Source organism: Geotrypetes seraphini, chromosome 12 (assembly GCF_902459505.1).
Source record: "Geotrypetes seraphini chromosome 12, aGeoSer1.1, whole genome shotgun sequence".
In the NCBI taxonomy this organism is placed as follows: Eukaryota; Metazoa; Chordata; class Amphibia; order Gymnophiona; family Dermophiidae; genus Geotrypetes; species Geotrypetes seraphini.
In genome coordinates, this window is record NC_047095.1 from 74,096,047 (window position 1) to 74,112,685 (window position 16,639).

The following is a 16,639-nucleotide window of genomic DNA, read 5'->3' on the forward strand; positions in this document are numbered from 1 at the left end:
ACCCTCCCAGCCATTGAAGCCCTCCCCTGCCCATCCTCCTCCAAACGGCCATACACAGACACAGACCTGCAAGTCTGCCCAGTAACTGGCCTAGTTCAATATTTAATATTATTTTCTGATTCTAAATCTTCTGTGTTCATCCCACGCTACTTTGAACTCAGTCACAGTTTTACTCTCCACCACCTTTCTCAGTGCGATAGGCACTGAAGGAGAACGTTTCTTTTCCAAACCATAACATGATCATTAGCAACAATGAGAAGTTACTGTCTTAACTTGATCATCTTCCATAGTACTGAAGCTTTTTTTTTTTTTGGTGCACTTCATTACAATAGCCATTGTGTACTGGCAATCAGTTACTAAGGGCATGCAACCCAAAATCTTTCATTTTCTATCATTAACGAGGTCATTTTTTGTTCTGGAGTTTTTCCCTAAGCCTGATTTCGATTGCACTTCATAACTTCTCTGAAGTACATGGATCTCTCCCTCCCCATTGTGTTTTCCCAATAAAACAACTTGTATTTCTCTTCTCTTTCTTTCCTTTTGTTTTAACATGTTTGTAAGGTTAGTCTTTAATGTGACTTATAGGATCTTGTTTTTGTCGTTTGTTTTGTTGTCCCCTAAAAATCTGTAATTTTATTGCTATGTACATCGCTTAGAATTTTGAATAAGCGATCAATCAAATTTATATTAAAATTGAAACTTGAACAGGTGCAAAAAGAGCACATTCTTTCCCAACAACATACGTACATTGGTTCACGCATGCCCTCTTTGCATAGACTGCTTACTATTATTGACAGCTTGCAAAGAAACAAAATTTGGGCTTTTTCCTGGTTTACTGAGCAACATTGTCATGAACCAACATGGGAAATAATGTTGGTTCTCATGTCATTTCAAACAAATGCACATCCCTATTAATTATACAATCACAGATCCAGAAGACTAACAAGATGCAGCCAAGAATATGTACTGCAGAGCTTCTGCACACATAATACACCAAAAAGAGCAGCGCCTATATTCTTGAAGCCACAACATAGATACATGTGCACCCTTCCCTGAGACATGCTCCAACAGTGCAGACTCATGAATACAACACTCAACCTCCCTGCCATACTATAGGTAAATTTGCCCTCCCCCCTCCCTCAACCTACCAACACACTCACCGAGAATGGTTTTCTCCCAGTGCTACAGCAATTCGGCAAATGCCATGTGATGTCTCCATATCTCCACTCTGCACTGCCTGGCGGAGCTGATCCTGAAGTCCCAGGACTTGAGGTATAAGTTTCAAGAGAGTGTTCACATATCTGTGGCGGAAAAGCATGAGAGCATGCATTAGAAAAAGTAGAAAGACCACCACACATATACTCCCAGAACGACAAATTGGCAAGATGAATGGTTGTTCACTCTTTATCCTGCACAACCTTAATATTGTAATGCAACCTCTCGCTTCTATGCTTAGACTTAATGGTGGTCAATTCAGGCTGCAAAGCACATCATATTCAAATATGGCAACCAATGAGGAACTGTTCAAGAGGTACCAGCAGCTGTAAAGCCGTATTTCCAGCTGGTTCACAACTGTTTAAGAAAAGAAGAGTAGGGTTCAAAAGATGATTTCACCCTCGAGTACAGTAGTCAATGATTCAAATTTATCATATCATCCTATTTTATTTATTTGGTTCGTTTTATATCCTGTCCTCCCCAATGAGCTCAGAAAGCACAGTTACTTACTGTAACAGGTGTTATCCAGGGACAGCAGGCAGCTATTCTCACTAATGGGTGACGTGATCCAACGGAGCCCCGATGCGGACGCCTCACAAGCAGTCTTACTTGAAGAAACTCGAAGTTTCGAGTTGCCCGTACGAGTGCCTTCCCGCCCAGCGCAGGTCGCATCTCTTCAGTTCAGATAGCTAGCAGAGAAGCCAACCCGGGGAGGTGGGTGGGATGTGAGAATAGCTGCCTGCTGTCCCTGGATAACACCTGTTACGGTAAGTAACTGTGGTTTATCCCAGGATAAGCAGGCAGGTATTCTCACTAATGGGTGACCTCTAAGCTAACCAAAGTGGGATGGTGGGAAAGTTGGCAACTTAGGAGAATAAATTTTTCAATACTGTTTGGCCAAACTGTCCATCCCGTCTGGAGAAAATATCCAGACAATAATGAGAAGTGAAGGTATGAACCGAGGACCAAGTAGCAGCTTTACAAATTTCCTCAATAGGTGTAGGTCTGAGGAAAGCCACAGAAGCTGCCATTGCTCTGACCTTATGGGCTGTGATTTTACTGTGAAGAGGAAACCCAGTCTGGGCATAGCAGAAAGAGATACAAGCCGCCATCCAATTGGAGATGGTACGCTTAGAGATAGGATGTCCCAACTTGTTCGGATCAAAGGAGACAAAAAGTTGAGAAGCAGTTCTGTGCAGTTTGGTGTGTTCCAAGTAGAATGCCAAAGCACGTTTACAGTCCAGAGTATGAAGAGCTGATTCTCCAGGATGAGAATGAGGCTTTGGAAAAAACACTGGAAGTACAATACATTGGTTGAGATGAAACTCCGAGACAACTTTAGGAAGGAATTTCGGATGAGTGTGAAGAACCACCTTGTCATGATGGAACACGGTGAAAGGTGGATCCGCAACCAACGCTTGAAGCTCACTGACTCGACGAGCAGAAGTGAGGCTAATGAGAAACACCACTTTCCAAGTGAGATATTTCAGATGAGCCCTGTCCATTGGCTCAAATGGAGGTTTCATCAGCTGAGCAAGAACAATATTGAGGTCCCAAACCACTGGAGGCAGATTGAGAGGAGGATTGACATTGAAAAGTCCTTTCATAATTCTGGAAACCACAGGATGAGCAGAAATAGGTTTCCCTGCAATAGGCTGATGGAAAGCAGCAATTGCACTAAGATGGACTCGGATCGAAGTAGACTTGAGACCAGAATGAGAAAGGTGCAACAGATAGTCCAAAACTGAAGATAAGGAGGAAAGTTGAGGCTCCTTATGATGAGAAAAACACCAAGTAGAGAATCTAGTCCATTTTTGGTGATAGAATCGTCTAGTAGTAGGCTTCCGTGAAGCTTCCAAAACATCCCTCACAGATTGAGAAAACTGCAGAGGAGTTATGTCGAGAGGAACCAAGCTGTCAGGTGGAGAGGCTGCAGGTTGGGATGAAGCAAAGAACCCTGATGCTGCGTAAGCAGAGAGGGAAAAACTGGAAGAAGGTAGGGCTCCCTGCTGCTGAGTTGAAGTAGAAGGGAGTACCAGGGTTGTCTGGGCCACCGAGGAGCAACCAGAATCATGGTGGCGTGGTTGGACTTCAGCTTGACCAGCGTCTTTTGAATTAGAGGAAACGGAGGAAACGCGTATAGAAAGAGATTCGTCCAGTCCAGAAGAAAAGCATCTGCCTCGAGGCGATGAGGAGTGTAGATCCTGGAGCAGAACTGAGGCAGTTTGCAGTTGTGGGGGGCTGCAAAGAAGTCTATCTGAGGCATCCCCCATAGAGAGAAAATGTGATGAAGGGGCGTGGAATGGAGAGTCCATTCGTGAGGCTGGAGAAGACGACTCAAGTTGTCTGCTAAGGCATTGTCCGCTCACTGAATGTAGACAGCTTTGAGGAAGGCATTGTGGCGAATTGCCCATTCCCAAACTTTCAGAGCTTCTTGACAGAGGGAGGCAGATCCCGTGCCTCCCTGCTTGTTGACATAATACATGGCGACTTGATTGTTCGTGCGAATGAGGACTACACGGTCGTGAAGCAGATGCTGAAAAGCATTGAGAGCATTGAAAATCGCCCTGAGTTCCAGATTGATGTGACACTGACGATCCATACTGGTCCAATAGCCTTGAGTACGGAGACCATCTAGATGAGCCCCCCAAGCGTAAGTTGAAGAATTAGTCATGAGAACCTTCTGATGAGGGGGCGTGTGAAAAAGTAAGCCTCTGGATAGATTGGAAGAGAGCATCCACCAGCGAAGAGATTGTGTCAGTGCAGGTGTGACCTGGATGTGTCGAGTCAGAGGGTCGGAAACCTGCGTCCATTGAGATGCCATGGTTCACTGAGGAATTCTGAGGTGAAGTCTGGCAAAAGGAGTCACGTGCACTGTAGAGGCCATGTGACCCAGAAGAACCATCATGTGTCTCGCCGAGATGGACAGGCGAGAGGAGACCAAATGACAAAGATGGAGAAGAGCTTCCAGACGTTGTTGAGGAAGGAACGCTGAGTTGGTCAGTATCCAGAACAGCTCCGATGAATGGAAGAGTCTGAGAAGGTTGGAGATGGGATTTCGGAAAGTTGATTTCGAACCCCAGACTCTGCAGGAACCAGATAGTTCGTTGGGTCACCAGAACAACTCCTGAGACGTGGAATCCTTGATAAGCCAGTCGTCCAGGTAGGAAAACACCTGCAGACCATGGTTCCTGAGCGCAGCAGCCACCACCACCAGACACTTGGTGAAGACTCTCGGCAACGAGGCCAGGCCGAAAGGGAGCATTCTGTATTGAAAATGAAGATTTCCCAACTGAAATCTGAAGTACGGAAGGGAGGACGGATGGATGGGAATATGTGTGTAGGCCTCCATGAGATCCAGAGAGCATAACCAGTCATTCTGCTCAAGGAGGGGATACAGGGATGCTAGGGTCAACATGAGAAACTTTTCTCTGACTAGAAATTTGTTGAGCACCCCGAGATCCAAAATAGGACGCAGATAGCCCATCTTCTTTGGAACAAGGAAGTACCGGGAGTAAAACCCTTGTTCTGTTGAGCCAAAGGAACGGGCTCGATAGCTCGAAGCTGAAGCAAAGCTTGAGCTTCCTGAAGAAGAAGGGCAGTCTGGGTCGAGTTGGAAGGATACTCTCTTGGAGGATGTTCCGGAGAAACTTGATGGAACTGAAGAGAGTATCCCTCCCTGACGATAGAAAGGACCCAGAGGTCGGTGGTAATAGTTGTCCATCAGTGGTAAAAATGATGGAGACAACCTCCGATAGGGGAAAAAACGGAAAAAGGCAGAACAACTGAGGTTATGCTTTGAGTGACAGTCAAAAAGGCTGAGGAGCCTTGGGTACAGCTTCTGCTGCTTCTGAGGATGTTGCCTCTTGACAGGCTGACGGGAGGCAGGAGCCTGTTTTGATGGAAAACGCCGTTGGTAAATCAGAGGCGGGCATGAAGGCCGAGGAGGAGCTGGCTTCAGCTTAGGACGGAGAATAGATTGAAAGGACTTCTCGTGGTCTGAAAGCTTCTTAGTGGCAGCCTCAATAGACTCATCAAAGAGGTCAGTGCCAACACAAGGGACATTAGCCAGCCAGTCCTACAGATTTGGGTCCATGTCGATGGTACGGAGCCACGCCAGACAACGCACGGCCACCGAGCAAGCAGTAGCCCGAGCAGACAGTTCAAAGACATCATATGAGGACTGAAGAAGTTGCAGTCGAAGCTGGGACAATGATGCCAGGACTTCCTGGTACTCAAAGTGTGCCTGAGAATCCAAATAGGGCATGAACTTGTGAAGGATGGATAGGAAAACTCAAAATAGGTGATGAAATGAAAATTGTAGTTGAGAACTCTGGAGGTCATCTTGGAGTTCTGGTAGATGCGACGACCAAATCTGTCCATCGTCTTGCCCTCTCTGCCCGGGGGAACAGTGGCATAGACTTGAGAAGGGTGAGAACGCTTCAAAGAAGATTCCACCAGAAGGGATTGATGAGACAATGGGCAGTCCTGTTATCTGGAATCCAATTTCCCTGGAACAGCTGGAATGGAATAAGGAGTTTCCAGACAGCGGACAAAAGTTTGATCCAAAAGCTTGTGGAGAGGAAGCTTGAGGGATTCCGCTGGAGGTTGAGGGAGATGCATGGTCTCGAGATACTCCTTAGAAAATTTGGACCCAATGTCCAGTTGAATATCCAAATCAGCTGCCATCTGACGTAGAAAAGAAGAAAAAGACAGCTGATCTGCCAAAGCCTGGCCTCAAGAGGGACTCGAGGACGTCGAGGCAGCTTGGTCCAATAAAGACGGAGATCTGGATGTGGATGAATGCTTTGAAGAATGGCTCAATCGATGATGCAAGCTATGCCTCGAAGCAGGCCTCGATACTCGAGGAGAGTGTGTCCTCGAAGCTCCCAGAGAATGGATGGGGTTGGAGGCTGTGGAACGAAGCAGCAGTGGTTGGGTGGAAGAATCTCGAGGCACTCGCAAAGATTCTGCTCCTTGCATCGAGTGGACAGGTTCCAACGGAGGCATGGGCAAAGACTCTACTCCTTGCGATGCATGCATCAATGCCAGACCAGACACTCGCAGAGACTCTGCTCCCTGTAGAGAGTGTGCGTACAACTGAGGCACAGGAGGCGGCTCGACCTCACGGGAGACCTCCGCATGCCCAGGCTGGATTTGAGAGAGAAGCTTCGGCCCCATTGTGATAAAGAGCTGAATGAATTGCTTCTCCAATAAGATCTGGAACAAAGCCGGCAAGGATGGATCCGAGTCTCCAACGGGACCACCTGCACGGGCTTCGATCTCCCTTGAGGCAGTGTGAGAGTGCTTGGACTTAGAAGCCTTGGGCACTTTAAGCACCACTGGGGGAATGGGCTGTTGTGCTACCTGACCTGAAGAGACAGAGGAAGGCACCGCAGCCGGCGTCGAAGACAGAGCCGGTACAAACGAGGCAGGTTTGATGAGGCTCGGAGCAGAAGATGTGGAAGCCTGGAGAGCCTCGGATGAGGTTGATGGTGAAGCACCCTTCGATGACGAAAGCTCCATTGAAGACTCCATGCTGAAAAGCTGCTCCCACAAGATGCAACGACGCTTGAAAGCACGGGCAGTAAGTGTTGAGCAAGGCCGGCACGATTTCGGGAGGTGTTGAGGCCCAAGACACCAAAGACAGCGTTGATGAGGGTCCGTCAGGGAAATCGCGCACTGGTACTTGGAACACTTCTTAAAACCGGTCACAGGCCAGGACATAGGCCGAAAAAGCTCCGTCGCAAGATCAAAGCCGCGGGGCTGCGGCCATGTGCCTGCCCGGTCGAAAGACAGAATAAATTTTTTTTAAAAAACAAGAAAATCAGCGATTATGAGAAAAATAACCCAAATCCGCGGACTTAAAGAAGGCACAAGTGAAAGCACTTCACGCAGAGTCGAAGACGGCTTCTCGGCTCTGCGGAAATGTAAGAAGTTTCAAGTTTATTAAAAATTTGTTTGACCGCTTAATCCAACTTCTAAGCGGTTAACATAATAAAATTACACAAAAACAAATTAAACATATTAAAACAGGGAAGACAAATGACTTACTCAAAACATACTGCAACAGTAGGGCAGATGGGGAGGAACTACAATAAGTATAGGATAGATGTCATAAAGGCTAAAACAGTAGGTTAGGTAAAAAATTGAAAAAAAGGAAAAGAAAAAAGAGTGGCAATTTAACAAAAGGCGTCTCGGAATAGAAATGTTTTTAATGCTATTTTAAATTGTTTTATATCCAATTCGTTGCGGAGATTTATAGGCAGTAGATTCCAAAGTGAAGGGGCAGTGACAGCAAAGTTGTTGGTAAGTAAATATTTATTGATTTTAATGATGGTATAACTAAAAGATTTTGAGAAGTGGAACGTAGGGATTTAGTTGTTACATACAGGATTAAAAGACTGTTAATGAAATCAGGTTGGTTATTCATTTTAGTGGTAAATGTTAAAAATATAATTTTATAATTGATTCTGTATTTGATTGGCAGCCAATGAGCATCAACTAAAAGTGGGGTGACATGATCATATTTCTTTGCCCCGGTAATGATTTTAATAGTGGTATTTTGAATGATCTGTAATCGCCTGATCTCCTTTTTTGTGATTCCCTTATAGAGGGCATTACAGTAATCTAAACACGAAATAACCAATGAATGAATTCAAGTTTTCAATGCGGCAGCTTCCAGTAAATTAGAAAGGGAACGAATCATTCTTAATCTATAAAAACATTTCTGGACGACTGTGCTGATATGGGAATGATATGAAAATTTGCTGTCTAGAGTAACACCTAAAAGTTTTAAAGTTGAAACAATTTTAATGGGAGTAGATTCAAATTTCAATGGAGCCAGAAGTGTTGTACCTTCTTTTAACGGAAAGATCATTAGTTTGGTTTTATTGATATTCAATGAAAGTTTATTGACGTCCAACCATGATTTAATTTTTTCCAATTTGTGATTAATGAGGGCAATTTCTTCCTTATTATTTAAGTCGATAGAATGGAGAAGTTGGACATCATCCGCGTAAGCAAATGTAGAGAAACCAATAGATTGTGAAACTGTCAGAAGAGGCGATAAAAAAATATTGAAAAGTAAAGGAGATAGTATAGATCCTTGCGGGATTCCGTATTTGCAAGACATGTATTCAGATGAGGTGTTATTGAAAACTACTTTAGAAGATCTATCTTTGAAATAAGATGTGAACCAATTCAAAACCTGATCAGAAAGCACAGTTACTTACCGTAACAGTTGTTATCCAGGGACAGCAGGCAGATATTCCCACATATGGGTGACGTCACCGACGGAGCCCTGCAGCGGACAGCCTCGAAAGCAAACTTGCTTGAAGATCTCGAACTTTCGAGCACTGCACCGCGCCTGCGCGCGTGCCTTCCCGCCCGAACTAGGGGGCGCATCTCCTGAGAGGATCCTCAGTTCAGATACCTAGCCAAGAAGCCAACCAGGGGAGGTGGGAGGGTTGTGGGAATATCTGCCTGCTGTCCCTGGATAACAACTGTTACGGTAAGTAACTGTGCTTTATCCCAGGACAAGCAGGCAGCATATTCCCACATATGGGTGACCTCCAAGCTAAGTAAAAAGGGATGGAGGGAAGTTGGCAATTTACGAAAAAAGATTTTGCAAAACAGATTGGCCAAAATGGCCATCCCTCCTGGATAAAGTATCCAGACAGTAATGAGAGGTGAAAGTATGAACCGAGGACCAAGTGGCAGCCTTGCAGATTTCCTCAATAGGAGTTGATCGGAGGAAAGCTACAGATGCCGCCTTAGCTCTAACTTTGTGGCCCGTCACTCGACCTTGCAGAGGAAGACCAGCCTGAGCATAGCAGAAAGAAATGCAAGCAGCCATCCAGTTGGAAATGGTACGCTTTGATATAGGACGACCCAACCTGTTCGGATCAAAAGATATGAAAAGTTGAGGAGATGTTCTGTGAAGCTGAGTGCGTTGAAGGTAGAAAGCCAAAGCACGTTTACAGTCCAAGGTATGAAGAGCCGCCTCTCCTGGATGAGAATGAGGCTTTGGAAAAAATACAGGCAGAACAATAGACTGATTGATATGAAATTCTGAAACAACTTTAGGCAAGAATTTAGGATGAGTACGGAGAACAACCTTGTCATGGTGAAAAACTGTGAAAGGTGGATCAGCCACCAGCGCTTGTAACTCACTGACACGTCGAGCAGAAGTGAGGGCGATCAGGAAAACAGCTTTCCAAGTGAGATACTTGAGATGAGCTTTGTCAAGTGGTTCAAAAGGAGATTTCATAAGTTGAGCTAAAACAATATTGAGATCCCAAACCACAGGAGGTGGTTTAAGAGGAGGATGGAGATTGAGAAGTCCTTTCATAAAACGAGAAATCATAGGATGTGCAGAAAGGGATTTTCCATCCAAGGGCTGATGAAAAGCAGCTATAGCATTAAGGTGGACTCGGATAGATGTAGTCTGAAGTCCAGATTGTGATAAATGAAGTAAATAGTCCAGAACTGATGTCAAGGAAGCAGATCTGGGTGGTAAATTACGTGTAGAACACCAAGCAGAGAATCTTGTCCACTTTTGACCATAACATTGTCTAGTTGATGGTTTTCTGGAAGCAAGTAAAATATCTTGAACAGACGGAGAGAATTGAGAAAAGTCTGTTATATAGAAAGGTACCAAGCTGTCAAATGTAGAGACTGTAGATTGGGATGAAGCAAAGATCCTTGATTCTGCGTGAGTAGAGAAGGAAATATTGGCAGAAGTAGAGGCTCCCTGGTGCTGAGTTGAAGTAGAAGGGAGAACCAAGGTTGCCTGGGCCACCGAGGAGCTATCAGAATCATGGTGGCATGGTCTGATTTCAACTTGACTAGAGTCTTGAGAATCAGAGGAAACGGAGGAAAAGCATAAAGGAACTGATTCCTCCAGTCCAGTAGAAATGCATCCGCTTCGAGACGTTGAGGAGTATAGATGCGGGAGCAAAATTGAGGCAGTTTGAAGTTGAGAGGTGACGCAAACAGATCTATCTGCGGAGTCCCCCAACGAGCAAAAATTTGGCGAAGAGTAGGAGAATTGAGTGTCCATTCGTGAGGTTGTAGAAGACGACTCAATTTGTCCGCCAAACAATTGTGTTGACCCTGAATATAAACCGCTCTGAGGAAGATGTTGTGAAGAATCGCCCAATGCCACAATTTCAGAGCTTCTTGACAGAGGGAATGAGATCCCGTCCCTCCCTGTTTGTTGACATAATACATGGCTACTTGGTTGTCGGTACGTACTAGAATCACCATGTCGTGAAGTAGATGCTGAAAAGCTTTGAGAGCATAGAATATCGCTCTGAGTTCCAACAGATTTATAGGACACCGCCGGTCCGCTTGGGTCCAGAGACCTTGAGTGCAAAGACCGTCCACATGAGCTCCCCATGCGTACATTGACGAGTCGGTTGTGAGGACCTTCTGATGAGGAAGAGGGTAAAACAGTAAACCTCTTGAAAGATTCAAAGAGAGCATCCACCAACGGAGAGACTTCTTTAATGAAGGAGTGATGGAAATTAGTCGAGTTGGTGGATCCACTGATTGTTGCCATTGAGATGCCAGTGTCCATTGAGGAATGCGAAGGTGAAGTCTGGCAAAAGGAACCACATGAACTGTAGAAGCCATGTGACCGAGCAGAACCATTATTTTCCTTGCTGGAACAGTGGAAAGTTGGAAGAATTGTTGAGAAATTTGAAGGAGTGCATCCTGAAGTGGTTGTGGAAGGTATGCTCTCAGATTGATAGTGTCCAGAGTTGCTCCTATGAACTGGAGAGACTGAGAAGGAGTCAGCTGAGATTTGGGAAAATTGATGTGAAATCCCAAACTTTGTAGAAAAAGAATAGTCTGTTGGGTCGCTGCAATAACCTCTGAAAAAGAGGGAGCCTTGATGAGCCAGTCGTCTAGGTATGGAAATACTTGGAGACCCTGGTTGCGAAGAGCTGCAGCCACAACCACTAGGCATTTGGTGAAAACTCTGGGGGAAGAAGCCAGTCCGAAGGGGAGAACTCTGTACTGAAGATGAAGATTTCCTACTTGGAATCTGAGGTACTTGCGAAACGCTGGATGAATAGGGATATGAGTATAGGCCTCTTTGAGATCGAGGGAGCACATCCAATCCCCTTGATCCATCAAGGAATATAGAGTTGGTAGAGTGAGCATTCGAAATTTCTCTTTGACTAGATATTTGTTGAGAGCTCTGAGATCCAAAATCGGTCGCAAATCCCCCGTCTTTTTGGGAACTAGAAAATAACAGGAGTAGAATCCCAAGTTCCTTTGGGGAAGAGGAACTTCCTCCACTGCTCGCAGGAGAAGAAGAGCTCGAGCCTCTTGAAGAAGGAGGGGAAGATGCGACTGATTTGAAAGACACTCTCTTGGATGGCGATCTGTAGGTACCTGAAGGAGTCGAAGAGAGTATCCCTCTCGTATGATGGTAAGTACCCAGAGATCTGATGTAATGAGCTCCCATTGATGATAAAATGTGGACAGGCGACCCCCTATGGGGAGGGGAGAATTTGGAAACAGAGAAATTTGAATGCTCAGGTCGAGATTGTCAAAAAGACTGAGCAGGCTTGGTGGCAGCAGGGGTCTGAGACTTTTGTTGTCGTTGTTGTGGAGGAGGCCGACGAGAAGGAGGTCTAGAAAAAGCAGGAGTTGTTTTCTGCGGATAGCGACGTGGAGTTTGTTTGAAACCTCTAGTTGGTACAGGTTTAGGTTTTGGACGAATGAGAGAAGCAAAAGAGCGCTCATGTTCTGAAAGACGCTTGGTAGCCGCCTCAATAGAGTTATCAAATAACTCATTTCCTTGACAAGGAAGATTAGCCAATCTATCCTGAAGGTTAGGATCCATGTCCACTATACGTAACCATGCTAACCGACGCATGGCTACAGCAAATGCAGATACTCTAGACGAGAGTTCAAAGGCATCATAGGAAGCTTGTAACATGAATAGTCTCAACTGAGAAAGAGTCTTAAGGATATTTTTAAATTCTGATAGACGATTGGTAGAGATGTAAGGGTAAAAGGAAGATAAAATCTTTAGAAAATGGTTGAAGTAGGACGTAAATATGTAGTTATAATTAAGAACTCTATTTGCCATCATAGAGTTCTGGTATAAACGTCGACCAAATTTATCCATGGTACGGCCTTCCCTACCAGGAGGAACTGAAGCATAAATTTTGGAAGGATGTGCTTTCTTCAATGATGATTCTACTACCAGAGATTGATGAGAGAGTTGAGACTTTTCATAGCCTTTACATGGGACCGTTCGGTAACGGGATTCTAACTTGGATGGGATAGCAGTGATGGAATAAGGTGTTTCCATATTGCGAGTGAAGGTCTGCTGCAGAACAGGAGTCATAGGTTTTGGATCAGATGTTTCCTCAAGTTGTCGGAAAACGATTTTTTCTGTTAGTTTGGCCATGAATGGTATATTTGCTATGGGGCGATAATTGGAAAGTTCTAGTGTGCTAATGGCTTTATCTTTAATAATTGGATGAATAATTGATTGTTTCCAGGTTTTGGGTAAAGATCCGGAGGACAGACTTGAGTTAACTAACTCCTTGATAAATGGACCGAAGATAGAAAAAAAATTTTTTAATAGGAAGGGAGGAATTACTTCACTACTAGTTCCTTTTATATTAAGTGTGTTAATACATTTTTGTATTTCCTCCAAGCTAGGAAGGGTGAAATATGAACATCTAGAGAAGGACAAAGTAGTTGTTCCAATAGGGTCTATATTGTCATTGGAGAAATTTGAGATTGCGTTGTTTGGAATTTTATCTCTTATTTTTTGTACTTTGTTGATGAAAAATTCAGCGAGAGCCTTTGCTGAAGGAAAAGAACTAAGATTATTTGATTCATTTTTCTGTGTAGTTAGAGATTTGACTATTGCATATAAGGCCGAAGAGTTTTTAGCTTTAGTGATTTGCTTGGTATAATAATCTTTTTTTTGATTTTTTGATTTCAGATTTATAATATAGAGCGTGTTCTTTGTGTTTATTATGGTTGGATGCTGTTTTATTGTGTCTCCGTTGTCGTTCTAGGCAACGCAATTGTCTTTTGATTAGAATTAAGTTTGAAGAATACCAGGGATTTTTTTGTTTACGTGGGGAAATAGTAAAAGTAACTACCGGAGCCACAGAGTTGAGCAGATTGATAATAGAGTGATTCCATAGTTGTACTTGTTCGTCTATGGGTAAATTGTCTAACTGTTCTAGTGATAAATGAAAATTGGATGATATATCGTTAGCTTTCAACTTGTTATATTTCCTAGTAGTTATTGTTTTTGGTTTTAGAATACTATGATGTTTTGAAATAAGTGTTTGGAATGAAATTAAGAAATGATCCGACCATGGAACAGGTGTAATTAAAGGGTCTGAAAACTTATTACTTTGGGAAGAGGAGATTATAGCCATGTCCAAGGTATGGCCGGCTATATGAGTTGGGCCAGTTAACGGACTTAATTTTAGACCATTTAGAAAAGTAAGAAGTTCTGAAGTGAGAGTATTGTTGGAGTCTTCAAAATGAATGTTGAAGTCCCCTAAAATGATCGGATTAACTGAAGTAACACAGAAATCCATAATTATGGATTGAAGATGGGTCAATACTGAGACGTTAGTGGGTGGAGGAATGTATACAAGTAAAAAGTTCAATGAAGGGGGAGATTTACATTTAATTTCCAAATATTCTAATGGATTGGTGTTGTTTGCAGAAAATTCAAAGTCGGCTAAGATATGTGAACGATAGATTACTGCTACACCCCCTCCTTTCTTTAATGCGCAATGGTTATATTGATGAGTATAACCGGGGAGACAAGAGAAGCTTTCCTCTCCTTTACTGAGCCAAGTTTCAGTGATAAAAAGAAAATCAAATTTGTTTTATGTGATAATATCTGAAATGAGGTGATGTTTAGATTTGAGAGACCTAGAGTTAATGAGTCCAATTTTTATAGAGTTATTGCGTGATAAGTTAGAACCCTGATATAACTGGATAGGTACAAGATTGGAAATATGTGAAACTGTATTAGGAGGGTCACGGGGAATGGGTCTTGGGCGATGGCCCCAATGGGCAGGAATAGAAAGGTTAGGGACAGACATGTTAAAGAATGAATTAATTATAAGAAGGAGTAAAGCAAAGAAAACAAAATTAGCGTATTTGAGGGTGGAATAAGACAGTCTGGAGGCGCACTTAGGAGGCGCACAAAGGAGCAGGACCTGCTCCTTAGGTGCACTCCTTTGGCGTGCGCCGCAAAGAGTTGCGTTTTAAATGGCATGTACCAGTAAGCAGCACGAGTGGGCGGGGTCAGCAGCGCAGTTTCTGGCGGCGAAGAAAGAAGTTGGTAAAAGCCTAAAAAATAAAGATAACAGATAAATAAAACAGTTTAAAAGATCAAACTACCTAAAAAATAAACTTAAGACATAAAAAATATTAAAAGGCTTGGTTAAACTTACAGTTAAACGAACAAGTTCAAATAAGTCACAAACAACAATTACACAGCTGTTCTTGTCAGATAGCGTTGGTGAGAGCAGTGAGGACTAACAAATAATACTTTGGTGAGCGTGCGCCACAAAGAGTTGCATTTTAAATGGCATGTACCAGCAAGCAGCACGAGTGGGCGGGGTCAGCAGCGCCGTTTCTGGCGGTGAAGAAAGAGGTTGGTAAAAGCCGGTAAGCAGCACGAGTGGGCGGGGTCAGCAGCGCCGTTTCTGGCGGTGAAGAAAGAGGTTGGTAAAAGCCGGTAAGCAGCACGAGTGGGCGGGGTCAGCAGCGCCGTTTCCAGCGGAGAAGAAAGAGGTTGGTAAAAGCCAGTAAGCAGCACGAGTGGGCGGGGTCAGCAGCGCCGTTTCCGGCGGCGAAGAAAGAGGTTGGTAAAAGCCGGTAAGCAGCATGAGTGGGCGGGGTCAGCAGCGCCGTTTCCGGCGGCAAAGAAAGAGGTTGGTAAAAGCCTGCAAAAGGACTGACCGATGTGAAGCACCACCACTGCTCCCGAAAAGCGCTGAGTGAGTGAGCGAAGAGCCTGCGAAGCCCCGGAGGCGGGAGGAGGAGGAGGAGCGTGAGAGCAGCCGGTCAGGGAGGAGCCAGCAGAACTGAGGAGACGCGCCCTGCGCTGGGAGGCACTCGCACATGCGCGGTGCGAGCGACTCAAAACTTCGAGTTTCTTCAAGCAAGACTGCTTGGGTTTTGGCTATTTATTAGTAACCTGGATTGGCCACTGTGAGAATGGGCTACTGGGCTTGATGGACCATTGGTCTGACCCAGTAAGGCTATTCTTATGTTCTCTCTCCCATGCATCTGTAGCTCACTCCTTTCCCACCACCATGTCCAATAATTCTCCCTCCCTATGCCCAAAATAAAAAGCTGCTGACATTCCTGTGCCCTAGGATACAGATGAGACATGGGACACAGAGTCCATTCCGGAGAGTCCCACTGCTCAGAGATCAAAATATTATTTATTTAAAAATTTATATACCTCATACAACTATGTGGTTTCCATATCACATATAAAAAATCTTGTTTCCTTATGATTATCACATATAACATAGACATGTCTAAACAACATCGTTAATCATCCCCGTTATAAACAGGGATAGAGCGCAAATCCAATCAATTCAAAAATACAAGCAAGCTTTAAATCATACATTGCTGTCAAAAAAATATCAGGATGTCAAGGAAAGGCTGAGCTCACACTCCACACGTCAGAGAGGAGGAGGTAGAAAGAGCTGGCAGAGTGACCCTTTTTGTCCCCTACTTAGTAAGGGGAGAGACTAAGCTTGGCATTCCTGCCTCTCCCAGCCACGCCACATGGCACAAGAATGCTCCAGAAGCACCAATTTTGCACAATCCTCACATTAATTTAGTATAGAAGAGCCCAAGGAATCCATCCAACAAATTTTAAGGCAAAAATTGCAGTTTTGGAAGTGTAGGAAACTTTTGAAGAAAAAATAAAATAAGATAGCTAAAATCCAAGATGGCCACCGCTAAGATTTTCGCAAAGACACGATTTAAACACACTTATCAAAGCTCAAAAAACGGCAATTTTAGGATTTTTCAGATGGGGGAACACAGAGGGACATGCAGAATCCTTTAAATCTTTAAATTTCAGACCCCACCCACTGATTCACCTCGCAGACTGCACAAACCTGTGCTGGAAAAGTGATGCAGCCTGCCTCAGCTCTCTTACAGTAGCTGGAAGGAGAAGAATCACTACCTCAAGCTGGGAATGCCTCTTCGACGCTGATCTTTGGGCTGCCAGTCAGACACGGTGCCTGACTGTACCCCCACAGACGTGACAACAGAAGGGTGGAGGCGAAAAAAATCCAGCCAGCACCCTGCGAGATACCGCTAAGCCTCCTAAGGGTGCCTAACGGCCTGCACTCGAACCCCTGCTAAACAGTAGGTGAGACTAAAGCGA

At 44.3% G+C, this 16,639-nt stretch overlaps 1 protein-coding gene across 2 annotated transcripts in view; it reads right to left on the minus strand.

Moving 5' to 3' along the window:
- Window positions 1–16,639, minus strand: part of IPO13 (importin 13) — a 237,151-nt gene that overhangs the window by 188,726 nt on the left and 31,786 nt on the right. For both annotated transcript variants that reach the window (XR_004536602.1, XM_033916137.1), the window contains exon 3: window positions 1,161–1,301. Coding sequence is in view for 1 of the 2 variants with exons in the window: in XM_033916137.1 (XP_033772028.1) it covers window positions 1,161–1,301 (141 nt within the window). In the remaining variant the exon portion in view is untranslated. The remainder of the gene's footprint in view (window positions 1–1,160; window positions 1,302–16,639) is intronic.